This window comes from Suillus subalutaceus, assembly GCF_016647625.1.
Source record: "Suillus subalutaceus strain FC151 chromosome Unknown DFJ58scaffold_56, whole genome shotgun sequence".
Taxonomy (NCBI): domain Eukaryota; kingdom Fungi; phylum Basidiomycota; class Agaricomycetes; order Boletales; family Suillaceae; genus Suillus; species Suillus subalutaceus.
The window spans coordinates 32,262-54,402 of NW_024540305.1; the positions used below are offsets into that span (position 1 = coordinate 32,262).

At 46.6% G+C, this 22,141-nt stretch overlaps 4 protein-coding genes across 4 annotated transcripts; 1 reads left to right on the top strand and 3 right to left on the bottom strand.

Annotated features, from left to right (window-relative positions):
• Positions 1–614: 614 nt before the first annotated feature.
• On the bottom strand, positions 615–953 carry DFJ58DRAFT_841617 (uncharacterized protein; the record flags this gene model as incomplete). The annotated part of the gene is made up of 1 exon (XM_041392726.1): positions 615–953. The coding sequence occupies one exon, from the start codon at positions 951–953 to the stop codon at positions 615–617; it is 339 nt and encodes a 112-aa protein (XP_041243649.1).
• A 762-nt stretch (positions 954–1,715) lies between these two features.
• Positions 1,716–2,112, bottom strand: DFJ58DRAFT_841618 (uncharacterized protein; the record flags this gene model as incomplete). The annotated part of the gene is made up of 2 exons (XM_041392727.1): positions 1,716–1,965; positions 2,030–2,112. 2 exons carry the CDS (start codon positions 2,110–2,112, stop codon positions 1,716–1,718), a joined length of 333 nt encoding a protein of 110 aa, XP_041243650.1.
• Positions 2,113–7,216: 5,104 nt separating this feature from the next.
• DFJ58DRAFT_728179 (uncharacterized protein) lies at positions 7,217–7,732 on the top strand (the record flags this gene model as incomplete). The annotated part of the gene is made up of 2 exons (XM_041385561.1): positions 7,217–7,384; positions 7,463–7,732. The coding sequence occupies 2 exons, from the start codon at positions 7,217–7,219 to the stop codon at positions 7,730–7,732; spliced, it is 438 nt and encodes a 145-aa protein (XP_041243651.1).
• A 445-nt stretch (positions 7,733–8,177) lies between these two features.
• DFJ58DRAFT_841619 (uncharacterized protein) lies at positions 8,178–8,571 on the bottom strand (the record flags this gene model as incomplete). Its single annotated transcript, XM_041392728.1, has 2 exons — positions 8,178–8,527; positions 8,559–8,571. 2 exons carry the CDS (start codon positions 8,569–8,571, stop codon positions 8,178–8,180), a joined length of 363 nt encoding a protein of 120 aa, XP_041243652.1.
• Between the last annotated feature and the right edge of the window lie 13,570 nt (positions 8,572–22,141).

Genomic DNA, 22,141 nt, shown 5'->3' on the forward strand with positions numbered 1-22,141 from the left:
CCAAAGGCTGAAGGATCCAGATAATGTCCTTTCTCCAGGTCTTGACCTTGCCAGAGGTTGAAAGGTGTGAGTATCACATCAGGAAATCAACCCGAAATTGATATGACCAGGTGGAGTTGAGAAATAAAACCCATTATGATACATCTAGATTTAGAATTACACATCATTATCTTTGTGCAACACATGTATGAAGCAATATATGACTATGCTAGGGACATCTCATTTTGATAAGCATCTTACAAGCATGCAACAAGCAGATGAAGGATTATATGACTCACACTGAAGAAAGAGTCTGAGTCAAAGGAATGCTGCAGTGTAACTTTGTATGAAGTTGAAAGCAGGTGAATTTCACCACTCTGTCACTATACTGAATGGGCAATGACAACTTCAAGAACAAGCTCACTAAGTACTAGTATTTTAGTAATTAGTAGTAGTACCACCCAGTCAAGTTACTACTAGTAGTAGTAGTAGTATATGTAGTCCTACACAATATCAGGGGACCACTGGCAGGCCAGGACTGTTTGTTGGCCCAGCTATTACAGTGGTTTGAAAGAGAGGAAAAACTTGAAGTAAAGCTTACACAGTTCCAAGTTCTGCTTGGCTCATTGTCTTTTTCATTCCTGCTCCTTCACCCTTGAGTCTTGGTCCACCTCTGAGTCCTTCCCATCCTCAACCAAAAATCCACCTTTCGAGTTGACCATTTTAGACAGGTCATACTCAAAGTACTTGCTGAGGCATGAGTCACACTTCTGAGTCAGTGGCTTAGGAGCTGTTGGTAAAGTGGACAAAGCCGGAATCACTTTGAGAGGGCGTTTCTGGTTCAGATTTGGCATATCAAATGACGGGCCTGCCTCTTGTTCTCGTTGTCTCCAAGTCTGCCTTGCTTTTGCTACTAGTAAGAACTGCATTAGCTGAAACATGAACTGGAACGTGCCAGTGGGCACCCTCATCATCACTGGTATGTAGTACCTTTGAGGCGGTTCTGAGTCAGCTCAATGCACTTGATTTGCTTGGGTGTTGGAAATGAGTTCAAAAGTTCTTGCCTGGGCCAGTAGTTGAAGGTGCAGGATGAGCATTCCATCCTTCCATCACTAAATTGTTCGAGACTTTTTGAGTGATTGCCAGTTCTAACAAGGGTTGGAGATGGTGTTCCTTTTGCATATGACAAAGACTTTGGCAGCAGTCTTAGTACTACAGATTAGGAAGTTGAGTATTTTGCCACTCACAAATGACTTGGAGTGAATGTTGACAGAATTGAACAGACTCGGAGCCACTGAGCAACAACTAGCACACATTGTCTGTGAGCTCATTCCTGGTGTTCGATTAATATATCGGTAGCATAACAACAGCAACAATAGCAAGCAAGATACAAAGTGGTCAGCCAAAGCAAGTCATCAACTTTCTACACTCCTTGCTGCAGTGTTGTCAACAACCGCCACTGTGGCTGTACTGTTTGGTTTTGGCGACTTGTCGCCTGAGTGATGATCTGTGGTACCATTGGCAGTAACTGGTTCAATAGGTGTAGGCCTGCTTTCTGTAGTGGTTGGAGTATTGATTTCCATCGGCAAATGCCCCACTCAACATGGGGCGAACCATCGTGGTGTGTCCACTAGGACCAGCCTCATGAGTAGAGCCTGCAGCATCCGAACTCAAGATGCCCACACCAACACCAGACCTCCTTCCACCAGCAATGTCCGCCTCACTTGAGTGGCTTCTCAGTTTGCTGTCACGATCCCGATGATGTGCGTGATCTCTACGCCCCCCTCTCTCTCATCATCCGAGTCAGATAGCTCTCTGTCTGCTTGGATGTGAGAGTCCAATAGCCGCCGGTGTCTCCTGACATCAGGAGGAATCAAGTCTTCATCCTGATTAAGGTCATCCATATTGTTGTCCATCGGAATGTTTGGGATATCTAGTAGTTTGATGAACATTCCAACACCTTTCCAATACCTTCGAAACCCATACCTGTCATATTAATACCAGGAGGCCCTCCAAAATGTCACCAATAGTCTTGACATGTTCCAAGTACTCTGGTGTATTCATATCCTCCCTATTTGATGACCTCATGTCTAATTTGTAGTCGGGTTCGAAATACTCGTAGTATTCATTCATGGGTATTTCTAGATCATGTCAGTATGAGGTGAGAGAACTGCACTGAAAGGAGGCCAACCTGGTGCCAGTTTAATGCCAGCTGTGAGACCGGTTTCATAGGCTCATGTCCGACTGACATTGCGCATTGTATAACCCCCACCCCCAAGCAGTAGCAGAGGCTTGTTGAAGGACTTCACAAGTTTGACACAGTTGGCATACCCTGGATAAGAGTTCAGAATAAGTCAAGAGTAACACTTTTGGTCATACCTCACATAGAGGTTTAGGCAGCCATGTTTATCACCTGACAAGGAGTCTGCTCAACACTGAAGGACAATGGCTGATGGGTCGCACGATGCCATAACCTCACAGATCACCTGTATTGAAAACATGTAGACACTAGTTGGAAAAGAAAACATTGCTCACAGGTTCAAACACTAATTTATAATTTTCATCTGAGATTCTGTCATGCAATGAAAAGTTTAGCAAGTAATGTATTCCTTTGCCTATTCCTATGTCCTGATAGGTGTCAATAATACTCCAACAACAGAACGAAGTGACACGCACCCACAATTCACCAGTTCCTGCAAAGTACTCGCCATATATGTGGAAACTGACCGTCACAACCTGATGTGAAAGAGAAATAGAAACTAGGCTTGTTAGAAACTAGTGCTACTTATCCAAATAGGCGCAAGTGTAGTATTCGACCCAAGAGGACTGCTATTGAAGCAACTTCCTACTAATAATCAAGGGAAGCAATAGTGTGAAGGGTTAAAAATCTATAGCGACCTAAGACCAAAAACTAATGAGTAGCGCTGTAGTGATCAGCTACAAGTGAGTTCTGACAGAGAAACATGTGTATAAGTGAGAGGTGCTATGCAAGTTGTTTTATGCGATAGCACTATGTGACATCCGACTAGCTACAGCGAGAAGAAATCAAAGAGAGCGAGAGCGGAAAGTAAGATATGACAGTGCAAGTGAAATGCCTGGTAGTGACTAGATTGTAGCACGACTACCGATAGCAATCCCAATGTTGCGAAGTCAAACTTAAGAGGGAATCCTTAGCGATGTGCACTTAAAGCAAGTCAAGCAACACGCGATCAAAGAGATTGGCAAGAGCAGAATTGATTGCACCAAGACTAAGATATAGCAACTAAGGTGACTCTGACACACCAGCAAAGGTCCGGGGAAGGGAAGTGAAGTACTGTATGTGGGACGGGTCATTTTATCATACTGTGTACAGGTTTGGAATTGTGTAGGCGAGAATAGTAGCGACACTGGCGAGGGCATGATGTAGCGACAGGTAATAAAACATGCAGTGCTGCGGAACATGAGGATACAGGTAATAAGACCTGCAACTGATCAGTAGCAACATTTAAGGACAAATAACACACCAGTGGAGGTAGGTGGACATAGGCAGGACATGGGAGGATGGAATACCTAGGCGTCAGACCAGGTTGCGCGCTATGGGAGAAAAGTGGTTCCAAAGCGGATAGCTTGGGAGTTGATAGCGCTGGAGACTAGCACTTTACTCTTTTCCTCTAGGCAAGGCAAAATATGGCTATGACACTCATATGTGCCTAGCACTGGTATGATTGTCACACCACCATACAAAATCCCTACCATCCCCCACATTCCTTGGTCTCAATGAATTATCCCTATCCTGCCTGTAACCCTTGGAGAAGTTATCCACATCATCAAAGAAAAGATCCAATTTGGTGTATACAAACCGTCTACCGCAGCATACCGATCACGCTGGTTCTGCGTTGTCAAGAAAGATGGAAAATCATTGCGCCTAGTACACGATCTTCAACCGCTGAATGTGGTAACTATCCGAGACTCATCACTCCCTCCTTTTGTCAAACAGTTAGCTGAATCCTTTGCTGGGTATGCGGTATATGGTATGATGGACTTATATTCAGGTTACAACCAGCACACACTACATGAGGAATCACGAGACCTCACTTCCTTTGGAATGCCATTGGGTCCGCATCGGCTGACAACACTTCCACAAGGTCACACTAATGCGGTACAAGTATATCAAGGTGATACCGCTTTCATTCTACAGGACAAAATTCCAGAGTTCATGTCACCATTTATTGATGATGTGCCCGTCAAGTTGCTTAAAATGCGGTATCAAAGAGCCGATGGCTCATATGAAACCATAGTGCTAAACCTGGGCATACATTGCTTCATATGGGAGCATTGCAAGGTCATCAACCACATACTCCAGCGAGTCGAGAATGTCGGTGTAACCGTATCCGCTACTAAGTTTGTTCTAGCCGCTCCTACTGCTGTCATAGTTGGGCACAAGTGTACCTTCGAAGGGTGAGTACTGGAAGATTCCAAAGTGCAAAAGATCTGTGATTGGCCTGAATGTCGCACCATCATGCAAGTGTGGGGCTTTCTAGGTAGTTGCGGAGTCTTGCACATCTTCATTTGGGACTTCTCCAAGATCACGCAACCTCTCACCAACCTTGCCTGCAAAGACGTACCCTTTGAATGGGGTGAAGACCAACAGGTAGCTATGCAGACTCTGAAGGACTCAATATTAGAATCTCCCGCACTCCTTCTGCTTGATTATGAGTGCGGTCGCGAAGTCATCCTTGCTGTTGACACCTCTTGCTTCGCTGTAGGTTTCATCCTCCTTCAAGTCGGGGAAGATGGCAAGCACTATCCAAACCGCTTCGGACCCATATCCCTTATGGAAGTCAAAAGTCGCTACTCTCAAGCAAAACTAGAGCTATACAGCCTATTTCGTGCGCTACGCGCGGTTTGTGTCTTTATCTTTGGTGTCACCAACCTTACGGTTGAGGTCAATGCAAAGTATATTCAAGGAATGATCAATAATCCCGACCTTCAACCCAACGCGACCATCAATTGGTGGATCACAGGTATATTGTTATTTTCTTTTGTGCTCATTCATGTACCCGCCACCAAGCATACTGGAGCAGACGGACTCTCAAGGAGACCACCCGCTGAGGAAGATTCCAACGAGGACAATGATCATGAGGATTGGCTTGACCGCTCATATTCGTTCGGCATCGAGATTCTGAATGACCGTAGTTGCGCAGGAGCTGATATAATGTGCTACCCATACGCTGCACCTGTACCTTACCCGCCGACTTGTTTACCCGCCCTCATTGCATACCTAGACACCATAGAACCTGATTCCACAAGCCCAACCATCCCCCACTCAGAGAATGCACAAGCACTTGATGCCAGACTAATCAAGATCCAATGCTTTTTAGAGACTTGCAAGCGACCCGCAGACCTATCGGACGAAGGCTATGAACTATTTGTCTCATCCACTGCGCAGTACTTCATCCTTGACGAGAAGTTATGGAGATGCAATTCTCAAGGAAAGCACCAGCTAGTAGTTCCCGAATTGTGACATTTTCACATCTTGAAGGAAGCACACGACAACCTTGGACATAAGGGAGTATATTCAATCTGCACCTGACTCCTCTTATGCTTCTGGTGGCCTATGATTATTGACGACATCACATGGTATAATAGGACATGTCACGAATGCCAGATCAGGCAAAGTCACAAGTTGCACATTCCGCCGACAGTCCCGATCCTGGGCAGCATCTTCAGGAGAGCACATATTGATTGTATGATGCCTAAAGCAGGCGGATTTGACCGACTAGTCCATGCACATTGCACGCTAACTGGATACCCAGAATGGCGCATATTACGCAAGGAGAATACCAAAACCCTTGTCACATTCTTATTTGAGGAACTTCTTTGCAGATGGGGACCTATCACTGAAATTGTTACCGACAACGAACCTGCATTCCGCTGTGACAAACATACCAGTGCTAGGCATGTATGAGTGTCATAGGCATATTTTGCCTTGCCTAGAGGAAAAGAGTAAAGCGCTAGTTACCAGTGCTATCAAACTCCCAAGCTATCCACTTTGGAATCATTTTTCTCCCATAGCGCGCTGCCCAGTCCGACCCCCAGGTACTCCGTCCTCCCATGTCCCGCCTATGTCCACCTACCTCCGCTGGTGTATTATTAGTCCTTAATTGTCACTACTGATCAGTCGCAGGTCTTATTACATGTATCCTCGTGTTCCGCAGCGCTACATGTCTTATTACCTGTACACGCATCGTGCTCTCGCCTGTATCACTACTATTCTTGCCTGCGCATCCAGAACGCTTATGCAGTATGATGAAATGTCTCGTGGTACATACAGTATATCACTTCCCTTCCCCGGACCTTTGCTGGTGTCGGAGTCACTTTAGTCGCTATATCCTAGTCTTGGTGCAATCGATTCCGCTCTTGCCAAATCTCTTTGATCGCATGTCGCTTGACTTGCTTTAAGTGTGCATCGCTAAAGTTCCCTCTTGAGTTTGACTTTGGCAACATCAGGATCGCTATCGGTAGTCGAGCTATAATCTAGTCGCTATCAGGCATTTCACTTGCACTGTCTTACCTTACTCCTCGCTTTCGCTCCCTTTGATTTCTTCTCACTGTCGCTAGTCAGACGTTGCGTAGTGCTATCGCATAAAACAACTTGCATAGCGTGTCTCACTCATACGCACGTTTCTCTGTCGGAACTCACTTGTCGTTTGTCGCTGATCGCTATAGTGCTACTCCTCGGTTTTTGGTCTTAGGTTGCTATAGGTTATTAGTCCTTCGCGCTATCGCTCCCCTTGCATATTAGTAGGGAGTTGCTTCAATAGAAGTCCTCTTGGGTCGAATACTACACTCGCGCCTATTTGGATAAGTAGCGCTAGTTTCTAACTGCCTAGTCGCTATTTCTCTTTCACACCACGCAGCAGCTGATGAACTAGCAGCGCACTATGGAATTCACCCGATCCGCATCTCAGCATACAATTCTCAAGCTAATGATATTGTTGAGCGACATCACTATGATGTCCAGGAGGCCATTTCTCACTCTATGACGAAGTGAGGCACGAGCAAAGTCTTAGAGTTTCGTCTTTTGGAAAGCGGAAGAAGCCGGTGTTTCTTCTTTCTGCTCTCCCACTAGCAAGAACTTCAACGAGTCTATCGTTGAGCTCTTTTCTTTTCTTTTTCCTTTTTAAACACCCTTACTTCACCCATCGGAACATTCCCTTTAATTTAAAGAAAACTTAGAAACCTGCCTTATTTTAGCATGGCACACATTGCATCAGACCCAACTTTTGACATTGAGCCAGACTTCACTTTTGTCCCATTCGAAGGCATAAGGAACTGCATCATCGGAAACACACAGTTAACCCACGCTGAAGCAGCCAATGAGCTTGCTACTGGTTGGCAACAAGACCGTGACATCTGCGTAGTTGTATGGACGCAACAGACCAATGAAGACACCTGACTAGCTGCAGAAGCAGCCCAGGCTAACCATGATTGCCTTGAACAGGAATGGCTTGTACTCAAGCAAGAGGCTGAGAATAAACGTCAGGAAACCGAGAAGAAGAAACCAAAAATCAACGATTTTGCCACAGGAATGTCGGTGGGCGACACCCTTACCCACTGCCCTTCCCAGTATGCTATCCACAAACTCAAATCTTTCGAGTACATAGAACTCTGGTACTTCAGCCCGGACGGCTGCAAAGAAGCCGCTGACGAGGCAAATCGTCGGCCGACAGAACCTTTGGTTTCACGAAGGTTGACGACTTCATTGCCCTAAAATATGTTGTGTCATTCAAGCCCTCTCAGAAGGTAATCCAGGACCAGAGCCTTGAGTGGAGACAATTCAACATGGCCAAGAACAGTTTCTTACTCTACATCAACAAGCTGAACTGGCCCAAAAAGCACCAACGTGCCATCACAATGTTCTTCATTGAACATCATTTCCAGCCCTCAATGCACAGAGCCATTTGGAGAATAAGCCTTATTGCTATACGCCGCCCACGTCCACAGAGACTGGCATGATACACTCACTTTAGACAACACTTTCAATATCAGCATCCTTAACCCATCGCTTCTGAAGAACCTGACAGAAGAAATTTGGAACAAGACATGCTTAGAGAGCCTGACTGAGGTTTGTACATCCTGTGTCCTAATCCACAGCGCATTTCTAATTCCCTCCACCCTCGATCACGTCTCTCCTCGCACACTCTCACCACCATAACTCATGCTACCACCCCACTATTCCCACTCTTGAACTCATCCCAAATGTTCTCTCCCTTACCCCTCGCTATACGCTTGCCTGTTTCCTGCTCCCTGCTCCCTGCTTCCTGCTTCCTGCTCCTGCTTCCTGCTTCCTGCTTCCTGCTTCCTGCTTCCTGCTTCCTGCTTCCTGCTTCCTGCTTCCTGCTTCCTGCTTCCTGCTTCCTGCTTCCTGCTTCCTGCTTCCTGCTTCCTGCTTCCTGCTTCCTGCTTCCTGCTTCCTGCTTCCTGCTTCCTGCTTCCTGCTTCCTGCTTCCTGCTTCCTGCTTCCTGCTTCCTGCTTCCTGCTTCCTGCTTCCTGATACTCTACTGCCTGTTACAGTCACCCTATTCTTTTCTCACACTCACTATGGACATTCCACGATTACACTTCCTATGCTTCCATTTCACCTTGATGTTTCACTGCCTCTATCTCTGACTCGACCCTATTCCCATGAACCTTCCTTTCTTGGTTACTAGTACCCTTTGCCCAGACCGGTCTGTGCGCATTCTCATTACGTATATAAACCTTAGTTACCAACTGTATTTTCCCTAACTTGAATCTACTCAGTTCTCTTTGATAACTTGAACTCTAGCTCCTTGGGAAGGAGGCTAGTCTGTGACCCTAGAACTCTAGATCCTGCGGGAGTCTAGACGATTGCTCCTGAGGGAGGCATAGAACTCAATAAGGCTCATCCTTAGTCAACTTAGATCATTGATTCCTTTATTGGAAACGACTCTATCTGAGTTCGTAACACCACTGGCATCCTGCTCCCTACTTTGACCCCAAAATCAGCTTCAAATGGCAGTATATCAGCGCTCCACAACGGTCACGAACCCCAGAACTCCTCTCATCGCAACCAAACTCGTCCTGCATACCACCCTACACACTCCCAGTCACGATCACCTACTTGCAACCCATCGGGTCGATTACCACCCCCGGGGATCGTCTCCCAACCGCAATTGCTCACACCAAGAGCCCAAACAATCCACCAACGACAAGCCCCCTTTTCAGGGCAGCGCAGCATCACCAGGCCTCCATGCCTGCACATCATGTGTTGGCCAATTCGCGCACAACATCCACAGGTGCAAAAGCGAGCTCCTCTGGGACAACAAGACCCCTACCTCTTGCTGAAGGAGTGCAGAAGGACGCCTTGTCAACGCCCAAGGGCTCCAGCTATGTTACGATTGGCAGTGTCCCAACGGCTGCGCAAGCGCCAGCAAGGACCACATCCACGAGTGTTCTGGTTGCGGGAACATGGTGTGATAATCATATTAGCGCTAGGCATGTATACCTGCATAAGCCTTCAATAGGTGGACCAAAGTTATCCCTCATATTATTCACTACTCCCCTATCAGCAGTCTTCACTTGTCTCAGCCATAACCCTTGTCCAACACTATTCCGCACATTCCCACAGCGCTATTCATGCTCTCGCGACTTATCCGACACTATTCCCGCGCTTATAGCACTATCAGAATTACCAGCAATGTGTCTATAGGAGCATTAGTGCATGTCCACTCTACCTAGTGCTTGTCCGCTCTATCTAGCACTTGTTCCTGCACCTAGCGCTTGTCCAGCGTGCTGTTCTCGCCCTCTAGGATCCACCTGAAACGTCGGAATCCATCCATTGTCCATCCTACCTCATTGGTATGTAATTTGCCTTGCCTCGAGTTTGTAACAAGTGCTACAGTCTTATTACATGTATATCCTATCCCTTCCGAGTCCGAGATGGTATAGTTTACTAGTATAAGAAGCCTATGGTGATTACTTTGACATTACTTCCATTCGACTATATTTCCTTTCCCTTAGGTTTTACTTAGAAGTAGTCACCCTTTAGTTGCGCTCTATGGCCCCTATTTGACTTTCCTTATCCTTGCAATCAATACCTTTGATCTCACTCACTATTCATTACCCTCCCTTGACCCAGTGTCCGCTTTCTTGACTTCCGCTCTTTCCCGTGCATTAGCACTCTATCTTGCGACGCGCTATTCCTGCGCTTTAGCACTCTTTCGGGTCTTTCAATCTTGAGTTGTCCTTGGTAGCTTGTCCCTTGGGTTGAATGTTCTTGCTTTATTGTTTGCAAGTATAGCAGCATAGGCAGAGCTTTAGACATATACTGGCTGAGTACCTTAACAAGTGCCTAGTCAGGTTGATTTTTTCACAATGGACCACGGAGCTCAGAAGTGTCCTCGAGGCCAGGAAGCTCAAGGCCCTTACTCCATACTACGCTAATGCATGGCTCCATCTACTTAATAAATCTGGTCTCATACACACATACTTGCACATACCTCAGTCCTTACAATATGGTTTCAATGGGAGCATTCCCCCTATTACACATACATACACCCCTCCTAATAACCCGTCCGTTCATGAACACGCCAATGCTTTTGCCTCCATCCTCAACTGAGAGTTCAACACAGGGAGATATCTTGGTCCCCTATTAAAAGCTGAAGTGGAAGACCTTATTGGTCCGTTTAGAATGGCCCTGCTGTCCATCATTCCAAAACCCGGGAAACCTGGAAAATTCCATCTCATCCAGAATTTATCTCACAGTTGCTCGTCCCTTACTCGTCCCATCACATCCATCAACTCGTCCATCAACTCAAACCTCTACCCTGCACTTATGGCACATTCGCCACCATATGCCTGCTCATATGGTGCCTTCCCCCAGGTTCGCAAGGCACCACCCGAGACGTGGCAGAGGCCTACAGAACTATCCCTCTCCACCCTTCACAGTACTCAGGGCTCATGGTCCGCACGTGCGAAGACCTATTCGCCATTGACACATGCTTCTGCTTCAGCTGCTCTTCAGCAGCTGGTTCCTACAGAGGCCTCGCTGATGCCGGCGCCGACATCTTCTGTAGCGAAGGAATTGGCCCCTCTATCGAAGTGGGTCGACGACCATCTGTTCTTCCACATCATGTGACAATTCCTGGACAAATACAATGAGCAGCAGAGACTATGGGCCCAGAACATCTGAGACCAAGGCGGCATGTGCACAGACAGAGGCCGGAAATGGTACCGAGGTGTTACCTTACCAAACGACCAGCCAGAGGAGTTCAATGAGGACTGCTCATTCCCCATCCTCGACTTATCCCAGAGATCCCCAGCTCTGCTGAAGACGCAAAATTTTCTTACTGCATGGTAGATATCAACTCTCTCTCTAATCAAACCGGTACACCCTGGGAGATATCCAAGGACGTCCAATTCTGCTCTGACCCCGCCTTTCACTGGCCTTACCTGGGATCTCGACACACACACAATCAAGATCCCAGAAGGCAAGAAGAGAAAATACTCAGCGGCTATTTCAGCCTGGGAGACCCAACCCCGCCACACCCTCCTCGAAGTCCAAAAGCTCCATGGCAAGCTACTCCATGCAGCTCTCGTTGTTCCTGCTGGAAGAGCCTACATCACCGAGTTGGAGGCCATGCTCTCCATCTTCGGTGATCATCTTCTCGTACCTCACACCCCACCAAAGAACTGCGCCGCTGATCTTAGGTGGTGGGCTGCAACCCTCCGTCAACCATCCATTAGCAGACTCATCCCTGGTCCATGCTTCATTGTTGATCCAAACACCTTCTCTGATGCTAGCTCAGGCATGGGAATTGCAATTTGGATTAATGGGTGGTGGCATGCATGGCACCTCATCCCAGGCTGGAAAACTGACAGTTGGGACATTGGATGGGCCAAAGCTATCGGTTTTGAGTTCCTCGTCCTCAGCATCCTTCAAACCTCCCAACCCAACCCTATCCCTTGCTTCAAGGTTCACGGAGATAACAGAGGCATTGTGGAAGGTTGGTGGAAAGGATGCAGCTGTAACCATCCAACCAATGCTGTCTTCAAGCGCGTTCACATCGCCACTGAATCTGCTTCCTGTGTTGTCCTCTCACGCTATGTCCCTAGCGCCCTTAACCCTGCAGATGACCCATCTCGTGGTAGATACCTGCATCGCTCCCTACTTCTGCCCCCCATTCCTATCCCTTCCCCCATCAGGGAATTCATCATTGACTTCGATGCCCCTCTACACCCAAATGAGTACAAAGGGACCTGTCACTCAGTCCTGATTCTCACAGCTGCCAAAACCCATTCCCAGCACAAAGACACCAATCGCGCAAGTCCTCGAACAGCAAGGGGAAGAGCTCCACCAAGCATCGCAAATATAGTAGGTTCCCTATGCATTAGATAAAGGCCCAGAATTGCTTACTAACCAAAAATCAGCCTATCATCCTGATCCGAGCCCACTCCCATCTGCACTATGCCTCCACTGCCCTGCAAAGCAGCGTCTCCGCTTATGGGTCCCCATCATATCCCGGCCCAAACCAAACACCCTCAGCTCAGAAGACATGACGTGCATACAAGACATCATGTGCCATGCCTGGGCTGAGAGCACCCACAAATCCTACAGTTTGGGTCTCCTCATATACCACGTCTTTTGCAACTTGCCATCAATTTCTGAATAAGACCATGCACCCACCTCCTCTATCCTAATCTCTACATTCATTGTGTTCGCAGCAGGCTCATACTCCGGAAAAACCATCACAAACTACATATTTGGCATGTGCGCATGGCACATCCTCCATGGCATAGAATGGTCTCTCAACGATGTCCAAGTCGACTCCTTCCTAAGAGCATCAGAGAACCTTACACCTAACTCCTCGAAACGCAAGAAGCATTGCCCATATACCATCGACTTCATTTGCTCTCTCCATGATCAATGTGACCTGGACTCGCCACTTGATGCAGCAGTATTTGGGTGCCTTACAACATCTTTCTACTGCACCGCTCGAGTAGGAGAGTTCACAGTACCAACCCTTTCATCATTCGACCCAAACATTCACGTCAAGCCATCAAACATGCGTGTTGAGCGAGACCGTAACAATCTCGAGATGAGGGTATTTTTCATCCCTTTGACAAAATGTCTAGAACAGGAGAAGATGTCTCATTTGCGCATCAGACCCTGAGCAAGCACTGCTTCACCACCTCAGAACCAACCAGCCCCCCCTGGAAATACTCTGTTCTCCTACTGCTACAAGAACGGACACTGGCCACTGACGAAACAAAAGTTCATAACTCGTCTAGCAAAAGCAGCAAGAGCCACAGGATTAGACCCTCTCCAGGGCCACAGCATCCGCATTGGGTCCACACTCAAATATCTCCTTCGCAATGTTCCATTTGAGGTCGTCAAGACAAAAGGACGTTGGGCCAGCGATGCCTTCCAGTTGTACCTGTGAAAACATGCCCAAATCATGGCTCCATACATGCAAGCTATCCCATCCCTTCACGAAGACTTCCTTCATTTCTCGATGCCTAGAAATCATTAAAAAATGTCGCTCATCCTCCTACTATGTCGGGTTTCTTCGGCATCGCTGCAATGTGTCATTGTGGACTCCTAGTATTTTGGGGGATTCGCAGCTCACCTCTTTTCTTGGGCAGATCTTCAATCAGGGCCAGACAGCGCTTCGCGCTCTCACCCATTATCTTAGTTCTTAGTACCATGCTCCTGTAGTTCAGGTCAATATATTTGTTTCCAAATTATCTCTCTGGAAAGGCGCTATAGCGTCAACCAAAGACATGAAAAGTTGTGATGGGGACAAGGCGCACTGGTACCAGTCCGCACATTCGGTACTTTGGGCAGAACACGTCGCCGTTCATCAAGTGATGGGACTTACGCCTTATTTCATGGTTCATGGTGTCAAGCCTATCTTTCCGTTTGATCTTGCTGAAGGAACATTTCTAGTAGTGCTACCTGACCAAGACACCTTTTAAACGACAGATCTAGTCGCATGGAGAGCCCGACAACTGCAGAAGCGACAAGAAGACCTCAACACTATCAAGGAGAAAGTACTCAAGGCATGCTATCAGTCTGTCTGCAACTTTGAGCAGCGCTATCGTCGCTCGATCATAGACTACGACTAGTCCAACGCCCGTTGTGCCTTCAGCACAGGAAGCAAATGGAACACTTTGTGCTCTTTTTTGGCTTCCTGGCCTTGGCTGCATCCTAGTAAATAATTAATGAAAATTTGAATGAGAGAACAGGGGAATGGGGGAATGGGCCAAATCCACTCACACCTTTAGCCCATTCCTCCATTCCCCTGTTCTCTCGTTCAAATTTTCATTGATTATTTATTGACATGTGCTGCATTCAAAGGGGCAATGGTATCGAGTTGGCGCTTGAAAACACGTGACAGCCACGCGAGTTTCCAAAAAGAGGTTTAGGCGAGCTAAGTGCTGCTAAGCGTTTCTAAGCATTCTTAAGTGTTCCTATGCAAAAGCCACACAAGCACCCGTCACTCCCTGAAACCCGTTCTCCCTTACTTTATAGATTTTGTGCCTGGCGCACTCGTTCTAGTTTGCAACTCTAAGGTTGAGTATGAGCTAAGTTGCAAGACAAAGCCGCACTATCTAGGACCTATGGTAGTCATCCGCCGCACTAAGGGTGGGTCGTACATCCTTGCTGAACTAGATGGTTCTGTGTCCCGACTGCGCTATGCAGCATTCCACCTACTCCCTTATCTTCCGCGCAGCGAAGCTAAAGTCTCAGTTACTAGCATCACAGGTCTAGACGATGAAACACTAGATACCTTAGCAAGCAAAGACATAGAAGAGCCACCCAATGAAGCGCTTGATTTCGACTTCGATGCATGACCCACTAGCATTCCTCAAATACTGCCAATATACCCATTCCTGACATCCACTATCTCTCACAAAACAAAAACACAAAAACATACCACTCTCAAGTACAATAGTCTCAGTTCCGCCCCGGGTTTAGTCCGGTGTCTCAGTTTCATTCTTCCGCTTCTCAAAAGACTCACATATGTTACGCGCCATCTGCGCATAGACTTTATATCGCAACACAGACATTACAAAGGACTGGACTATTTTGCACAAGAGATTGATTACCGTACATTTCTCTTCGAACATGTAGGCAGCACACCATGCACATTGACATGGTTTAGGGATTAAGTCGCACACAAATAGCGACAGGAGGAATAGACAAGGAAGCACAACGAAGAAGCCAAGTCAGGTGGTACCCCGCCAATTGACCCCACTGCAACTAGTATCAATTCACCTTCTTCCGCATCATGACCGCATGCTCATTTTACCTTCCTTATCTCTTAGGCACCCAGTGGAGATAGGATCGGAACATTGAAATTGGACATGGGACATAGACTCAAGATTACCTGGACAGGACACACGATCACTCAGGATATTCATGCGACCGACATTACAATTCATGTGCTATCAATTCCCAGCCTACATTGTACACAAGCGCTAACAAAAAAACACGTGACCTATGGAATCCTATCTAGCAAAGCCTCCTCCTCTTCTTGCAGCGGACAGCCAGGGAATCCACCTCCGTCATCATCTCCATAAGCATTCCCTGCATAGTCAGCATCTTGGCGTATAGCGCCCGCACCTTGCCTTCCAGATAGAGATCTTCATCGTCGGCATCAGCATCCACCAGGAGGTCAAACTCAACTTCCTGACTCTCAGGCGACTTCCACTTTCGTGGATCAACTACCGACCCCTCCTCTTCCTCCTCTTCCTCCTCTTCCTCCTCCCCCTCTTCCTCCTCAGCGGAAGTCGCATCTTCAGGAGTCTCCCTGGGGTGACGGATAAGGACACCCTGCCCGCAGAGGAACCCGCAGCGGGAGTGGAAGGTGCCTTGACAGCAGCCTTGGCCGTGACAGCACAAGCGGCAGCTCTCTCCTTTGCAACTGCAACAAGTGTTAGTAAGATGCAACTATTAGTGCGTTGGGACCACTTACCTCCACGCCAGTGGGTTGAATACTCACATTTCTTGCGGGCATCCTTGCAAGTTTTGCAAGAATTGCCCAGCTTGCCGATGCAAAGCTTTGTAGCCCTTACACACCAGGCACAAGTGTTTGGGTGCATCACAGGTGCAACAGCGTGAGGAGTCTTCTGTAGCCAGATTTAGACCAAGGAAAAAGGCAAGACAACAGTTCCGCTTACCGAAGCCTTCCTCCTACCCGCCATAGCACCGACAGTTGCAGCACATTTAGTGACCAGCGGGGGATGAACATCCGCCTCTTCATCCGACTCTCCCTCTGCATCAGCATCGCCATCCACTGACCTGCACCAAACTAGTCTGGTGCATGGCTGACTAACATTCTCATAAGAAGCCTGACATCACAAAAAGACCATGGGTTCAATCTCCTGAGCCAAAGCCTGGCCCAGGAAAAGAACATGTTTTTTTTCATCCTTTGGCAAACCCAGTTTACAGGAATGAATATTTTTGGAGATTTATTCTTGAATTCAGTTTCATTTCATTCGGCTTACAAATGACTCAGCATGAACTTCTCACATGTCAGGTGACTGCGAAAATTATTTCCCATGTAAGTTGTCCTGTGGGAACATGCAGGAAACCCTAAATACAAAGTACCGCACCAGTTTAGCCCCTAACAGAAAATGTAATAGCCAAGCACAAACACAACACATGGACTGGTACATTATATAATCAGTGTCTAGATCTTTTCTGCTTTGTCATGAGAAGTCACATGACTCATCAATATACCACAACTATTTACGATGATGTCATCTGTTAAGACCGTACTCAAGTAGTATCGGATCCGAAGGGCTTCGGCCTCAGCTCGTGCGCTGTGCCCCTTTCCCGAGTCTTGCCCCTTATTTCAGAGAGCTAAAGTATCGCGTCTAGTGAGACGGATAAGTATTGTAACGGATAAGTCTTGTATCGCAACGGATAAGTATTGCAACGGATCCGTCAAGACTTCCGGATATCGAACGTATAGAGTAACAGCTAATCCAGATCGGATCCGGACTAGAAACTAACGGGTGAGGACTGTCCGAAGACAGAGGCGGATATGTAGACTATAGGAATCTATCCTAAGTCTCGGAGTAGGCAAGAGTAGCGTACTCAAGTCCGGACGGATAACGGAGGGACTTAGAGTCCAGACGGAATGAGTGCAATCGAAGATGATATTCGAACTGATCTACTACAGCGCATATACAAAGGTTTATATACTACGGATAGCTAACGGAATGATCAATAAGCAAAGGTGCGAGGCTATGTACGAAAGTATAAGCAAAGTCTAAGTGGAGCGTATTGGTAAGTCGGATGGATCACGAATCATGAACCGGGAATGAAGTACAAGTAAAAGCGGATTCGTAAGTGTAGCGGATCAGTAAGCAAAGCGGAAGTAAAGGATAACCAGTATACCGGTGTACAGGAATACCGAAAGGAGATGAACGATAGTTAGAGTTATATGAACAGGAAATGAAATAAGAATCAAAGCGGATCTGTGGACCGGACGACGGATATGTTCATCAGATCTGGATCGGATCTGAGATCCGGATCATCGGATCTGTAACCGGATATATGGTATATGACATCATCTGACCCCTCATAAGCTGACTCATACTTACACTGTTTCACTTTGCCTGGCTAAAGTAACCCCCACCTAAAACGTGGGAAAATAGTAGCACAGCCACTGATTTTGTGTATATAAGGACTCGCATTTTTGCATGAAACAAGAAGCAGTTTCAGTTTTTATCAGTAAGGTGTGATCAAGATCAGAAACAGTGAGAGCTGTTGAAAATTGATAGGGTACCCTTCTGTGAGACTTTAGTAATAGTGTGAGTACACTGTGCTCCACGACCAGCAGACCTGGTTCTGTTTCATCGGTTGGTTTTCTACATTGTTTGTTTGTTTCTCCGAGTTTCTTTGTTTTTGTAGCACACATATTCCAGAATTTTGTGTTGTCTCCTTCATCCATCTAAGGTTCAGTGCATCTTAGTGGGGAGACTTTGGAAGTCGATAATTGGGAGCTTGACCTTACACATCTGAGTAGTGATACTGAGCCAGGGTTTTCTTTGCCACAAGACTTTAGCTATTGAAAGGGGACTTGGTGTCGAACACCAAGGACGTCCGTTCTGATTCTGTTTAATACTCATCGTGAGTTCCTTGACAGCAGGTTCAATAGTATATAAAGTGCTTTGAAGCATTGACTAGTCTTGACCTTTGATCCTACCTGCTTGTGCTTTGAGAGTGACCTTTATTGCTTCATACAGCTTGCTGGTTACTGTTACGAGACAAGATTCCTTGTTTCCTTTGTTGTTGTTGTTGTTGTTGTTGTTGTTGTTGTTGTTGTTGTTGTTGTTGTTGTTGTTGTTGTTGTTGTTGTTGTTGTTGTTGTTGTTGTTGTTGTTGTTGTTGTTGTTGTTGTTGTTGTTGTTGTTGTTGTTGTTGTTGTTGTTGTTGTTGTTGTTGTTGTTGTTGTTCTTGTTGTTGTTGTTGTTCTTGTTGTTGTTCTTCTTCTTGTTCTTCTTGTTCTTCTTGTTCTTCTTGTTCTTGTTCTTCTTCTTTTTCTTGCTGCTGCTGCTGTTGCTGCTGTTATCGCTGTTGTTATCTCTGTAGTCTGCACACTGTTGGATTGACTGCTCACTACTGATCTCACAGAAGACCTTCTCCTGAATGTAGCTTAGATACTGCTGAACAGCCACCCACGTACAACCACATTATCAGTCATTGGTATTTGTCTGAATCACTGACCGTGGAGATATTTGTTTTTATAGGTGTTTATCTATAGATCATCTATCTAAGAAGACACAACCTCATCCATAGCTTCATCCATGTTGCGCACCTCCTCCTTCTCCAGCTCTATCTCCTGCTCCTTACTCTTCGCTTGTTCGAGCGCCGCCTGCTCATCCACAAGTCGCTGGACCTCAACATTGTAAGCATGGATCTGGCCGGAAAAGAGTTTCTGGGCCTCTTCTGCCTTGCGACCCAGTGCAACCTTGGCTGACAAGAGCGGAAGGTTCATGTTGTAGGCTTTGCAGTTGAGCGCATTGTTGCTGAGTTCCTGCTATAAGGAGGGTTAGAAATCAAAATAGAGCTAAGTCGGGACTAGGGACTTACCACAAGCTTAGTCCAGTCACGCACCCACTCCTCCTTTTGCTGGATCAATTTGGGGCAGTCCTCAGGGATAGCCTCGACCAGATGAGCTAACTCGAGTCGGAGGTCGGCGAAAGCATGTTGAAGCTTGTTGACGTTGGGGTTGACAATTTCAGAGAAAGTGAAGGAAGACATTTTTGGGAGTATGTGATGAAGGAATGGATGAAGGAAAGGTCGGAGGGTTTTTATAAGGATATGTGATCAAGTCCACACTTCCATTGACTCTGACCCACTCTTCGCGACCACCCCGTGCCCATTATTCCTTGCATTGTTCTAGTCCACCTATCGCGACCACCACATGTTTACACTTCCACCCACTGTTCCAGCTCATCAATTGTGTCCACCGCTTCTATCAAATTTCCACTATCCAATCATCACTTCCATATCGGGTTGCCATTGATCACGTGCCCTTATCGATGGAGGAATTTTTGCTAAGTCCAAGTCGCAACATGAGACTGACTGGGGACAGTCGGTATTTGAGTCTCCCGCAGATGTAACAATCATACCAGCACTGGGTGTGTATGAGTGTCATAGGCATATTTTGCCTTGCCTAGAGGAAAAGAGTAAAGTGCTAGTCACCAGCGCTATCAACTCCCAAGCTATCTGCTTTGGAACCACTTTTCTCCCATAGCGCGCAACCTGGTCTGACGCCTAGGTATTCCGTCCTCCCATGTCCTGCCTATGTCCACCTACCTCCACTGGTGCGTTATTTGTCCTTAAATGTTGCTACTGATCAGTTGCAGGTCTTATTACCTGTATCCTCGTGTTCCGCAGCACTGCATGTTTTATTACCTGTCGCTACATCATGCCCTCGCTAGTGTCGCTACTATTCTTGCCTACACAATTCCAAACCTTTATGCAGTATGATAAAATGACCCGTCACACATATAGTACTTTACTTCCCTTCCCCGGACCTTTGCTGGTGTCGGAGTCACCTTAGTTGCTAAGTTTCTAATAGCCTAGTCACTATTTCTCTTTCACATCATCAAGGGCTTTGTGATGATTCTGTCGCTTGGTAATGCATCTTTCATCTTGCGAAGCATAGTATGACCTGATAATAAAGGAGGTCAGCCCAAATACACTCTTCATGACCAAAACTGCCTCGGCATAGTAAGGGGCCGACATATTATCAAGACAATGAGTGGGTGCAGAGAAAGTACATGGTGCATCTGCAGAATCGAGCGTCAGAGTAGTTGAGGTTAAGGTATCCAGTTGCAATAAAGTATGATTTCAATGACAATGTACGAACCAAGTGCAACTACCTTTTTCCAATTTGAGTTTCCGAAGTAGTCATCAAGGGTGTCTCACTGTGCACCAGGACCCATCTCTTTAGTTCTTGAAGCAACAGGGTTGATATTGGCCCAGCCATGCTCGGGTGCCTCTCCATCAGTCCGACCAACCCCACTCTTGAAATTGAACGAGAATGAAGTTTGACACTCCTCGATGTGAGCAGGAAGGTGGAACTTGGGGATGAAAAAAGAGATAGTCTTGAAAGCAGGCAGGAGGTGCATTGAGACTGGAAATGTGCTCATATGGTGCCATAATTTTTTGTGCCACTGGCATGCAATATCATAAGATACGTTCAGAGTGTCGACCACAGTATGATGCAGCGTCGAGAAGAATAAATAATCCATGTTGATATATCTACAGACTGTTAGATCACCAACATCTGAATGCAAAACACAATACACAATTTACCTTTCACCCTTTTGGAGATCTCCAACAGCATTGGGCCGTTTCATGTTGTGCAGGCACAGTCGACAGTACCTAAACCTGTAGCAGCAAGTCTGCGGTTAGATTTTGTGTCTGTCATGTTCACTGCATTGTGACTTGAGCATGTTGATTTCTGCAGAACTCCGTTAATATATGAAAAGGAGTATTAAACCAAACAACCTCTTGAGTGTTATCTGAATTACTGTCCAAGAAGCCCTTATAAGCTTCATCCTCCATGAAATAGGCCCAGCCAGAACTCAGACTCAGGTCCATGCTGTCATTTGAGACAGCCTTGCGTTTTAACTGGAAGTTTGCATCAATAGCAAGGAAAAATCCATAGAGCCAACTGATAGTATCTATATCAGCAATAACACCACTCAAGCTCATTTTAAAACTCACCATCAAGGTGCATCTTTCCAATTAGCTGGAATGTTCTTCCCCGGTGCGGGTATCACAACCTGGCAGGCACATATAAGAAAAGTGCTCAGCCAGTATAAGTGAGTCTCAGCTCTGCCTAGCTGCTATACTCGCAGAATGCAAGAACGTTCGACCCTAAAGGGGAAGCAAAGAAAGCAAGGATCCACAGAATGATGCTGAACAACCCTGGTGAATGGCAGTGAAAGCGTGAGAAAGCGCGCGCGGGAATGCGAAGTGCGAAAGTGCACGGAGCGCGGGAAGGTAGTGCAAGCGGTGCACAGGTGTAAAAGATATATACTGAGACTGATAAGAGGAAAAGCGCGGATCTAGACGGATACTGATAGTGCCACTAGCTATAGACTGATGCTAGGGCCTCAAGACAATGATGGACACATGCATTGCATGGAACTAACTGGTGATAGATACTGAGTGGTAGGAAGCTAAGGTGGAATAGTTGGGTGTAAAACAAACATGAAAGTATGTAAGTTCTACCTAAGTGCTCTCCCAGGGCTTGGAGCCGAATAGGGAGCGCTCTAAGTATGTAAGTGAGGTAAAGTGATGTAAAGTAAGGGTCCATGACGAAATAGGAAGTGTAATATGCCAAATATAGTCAGATAACGAAAAGGGACATACCAAGAGACTGGTTGGACGATGGATGGATGCTCCTGGATGATGCGCGATGCAGGGCGCTTAAGCGCAAGAAAGCGCGCAAGGCGCGCGTGCGGGAATACTGCGTGTTGTGCGGGAAAGTGTCGCACCTATGGCGCATTTCGCAGGAAGTGGTGCACTCCATGGTGGAAGTCATAGTGGATGATGGTGTGAGTTGTGCTATGAAGGCCAGTTGTCAGAATTCATAAAATGAGCCCATATGAGCCCACAGAAAT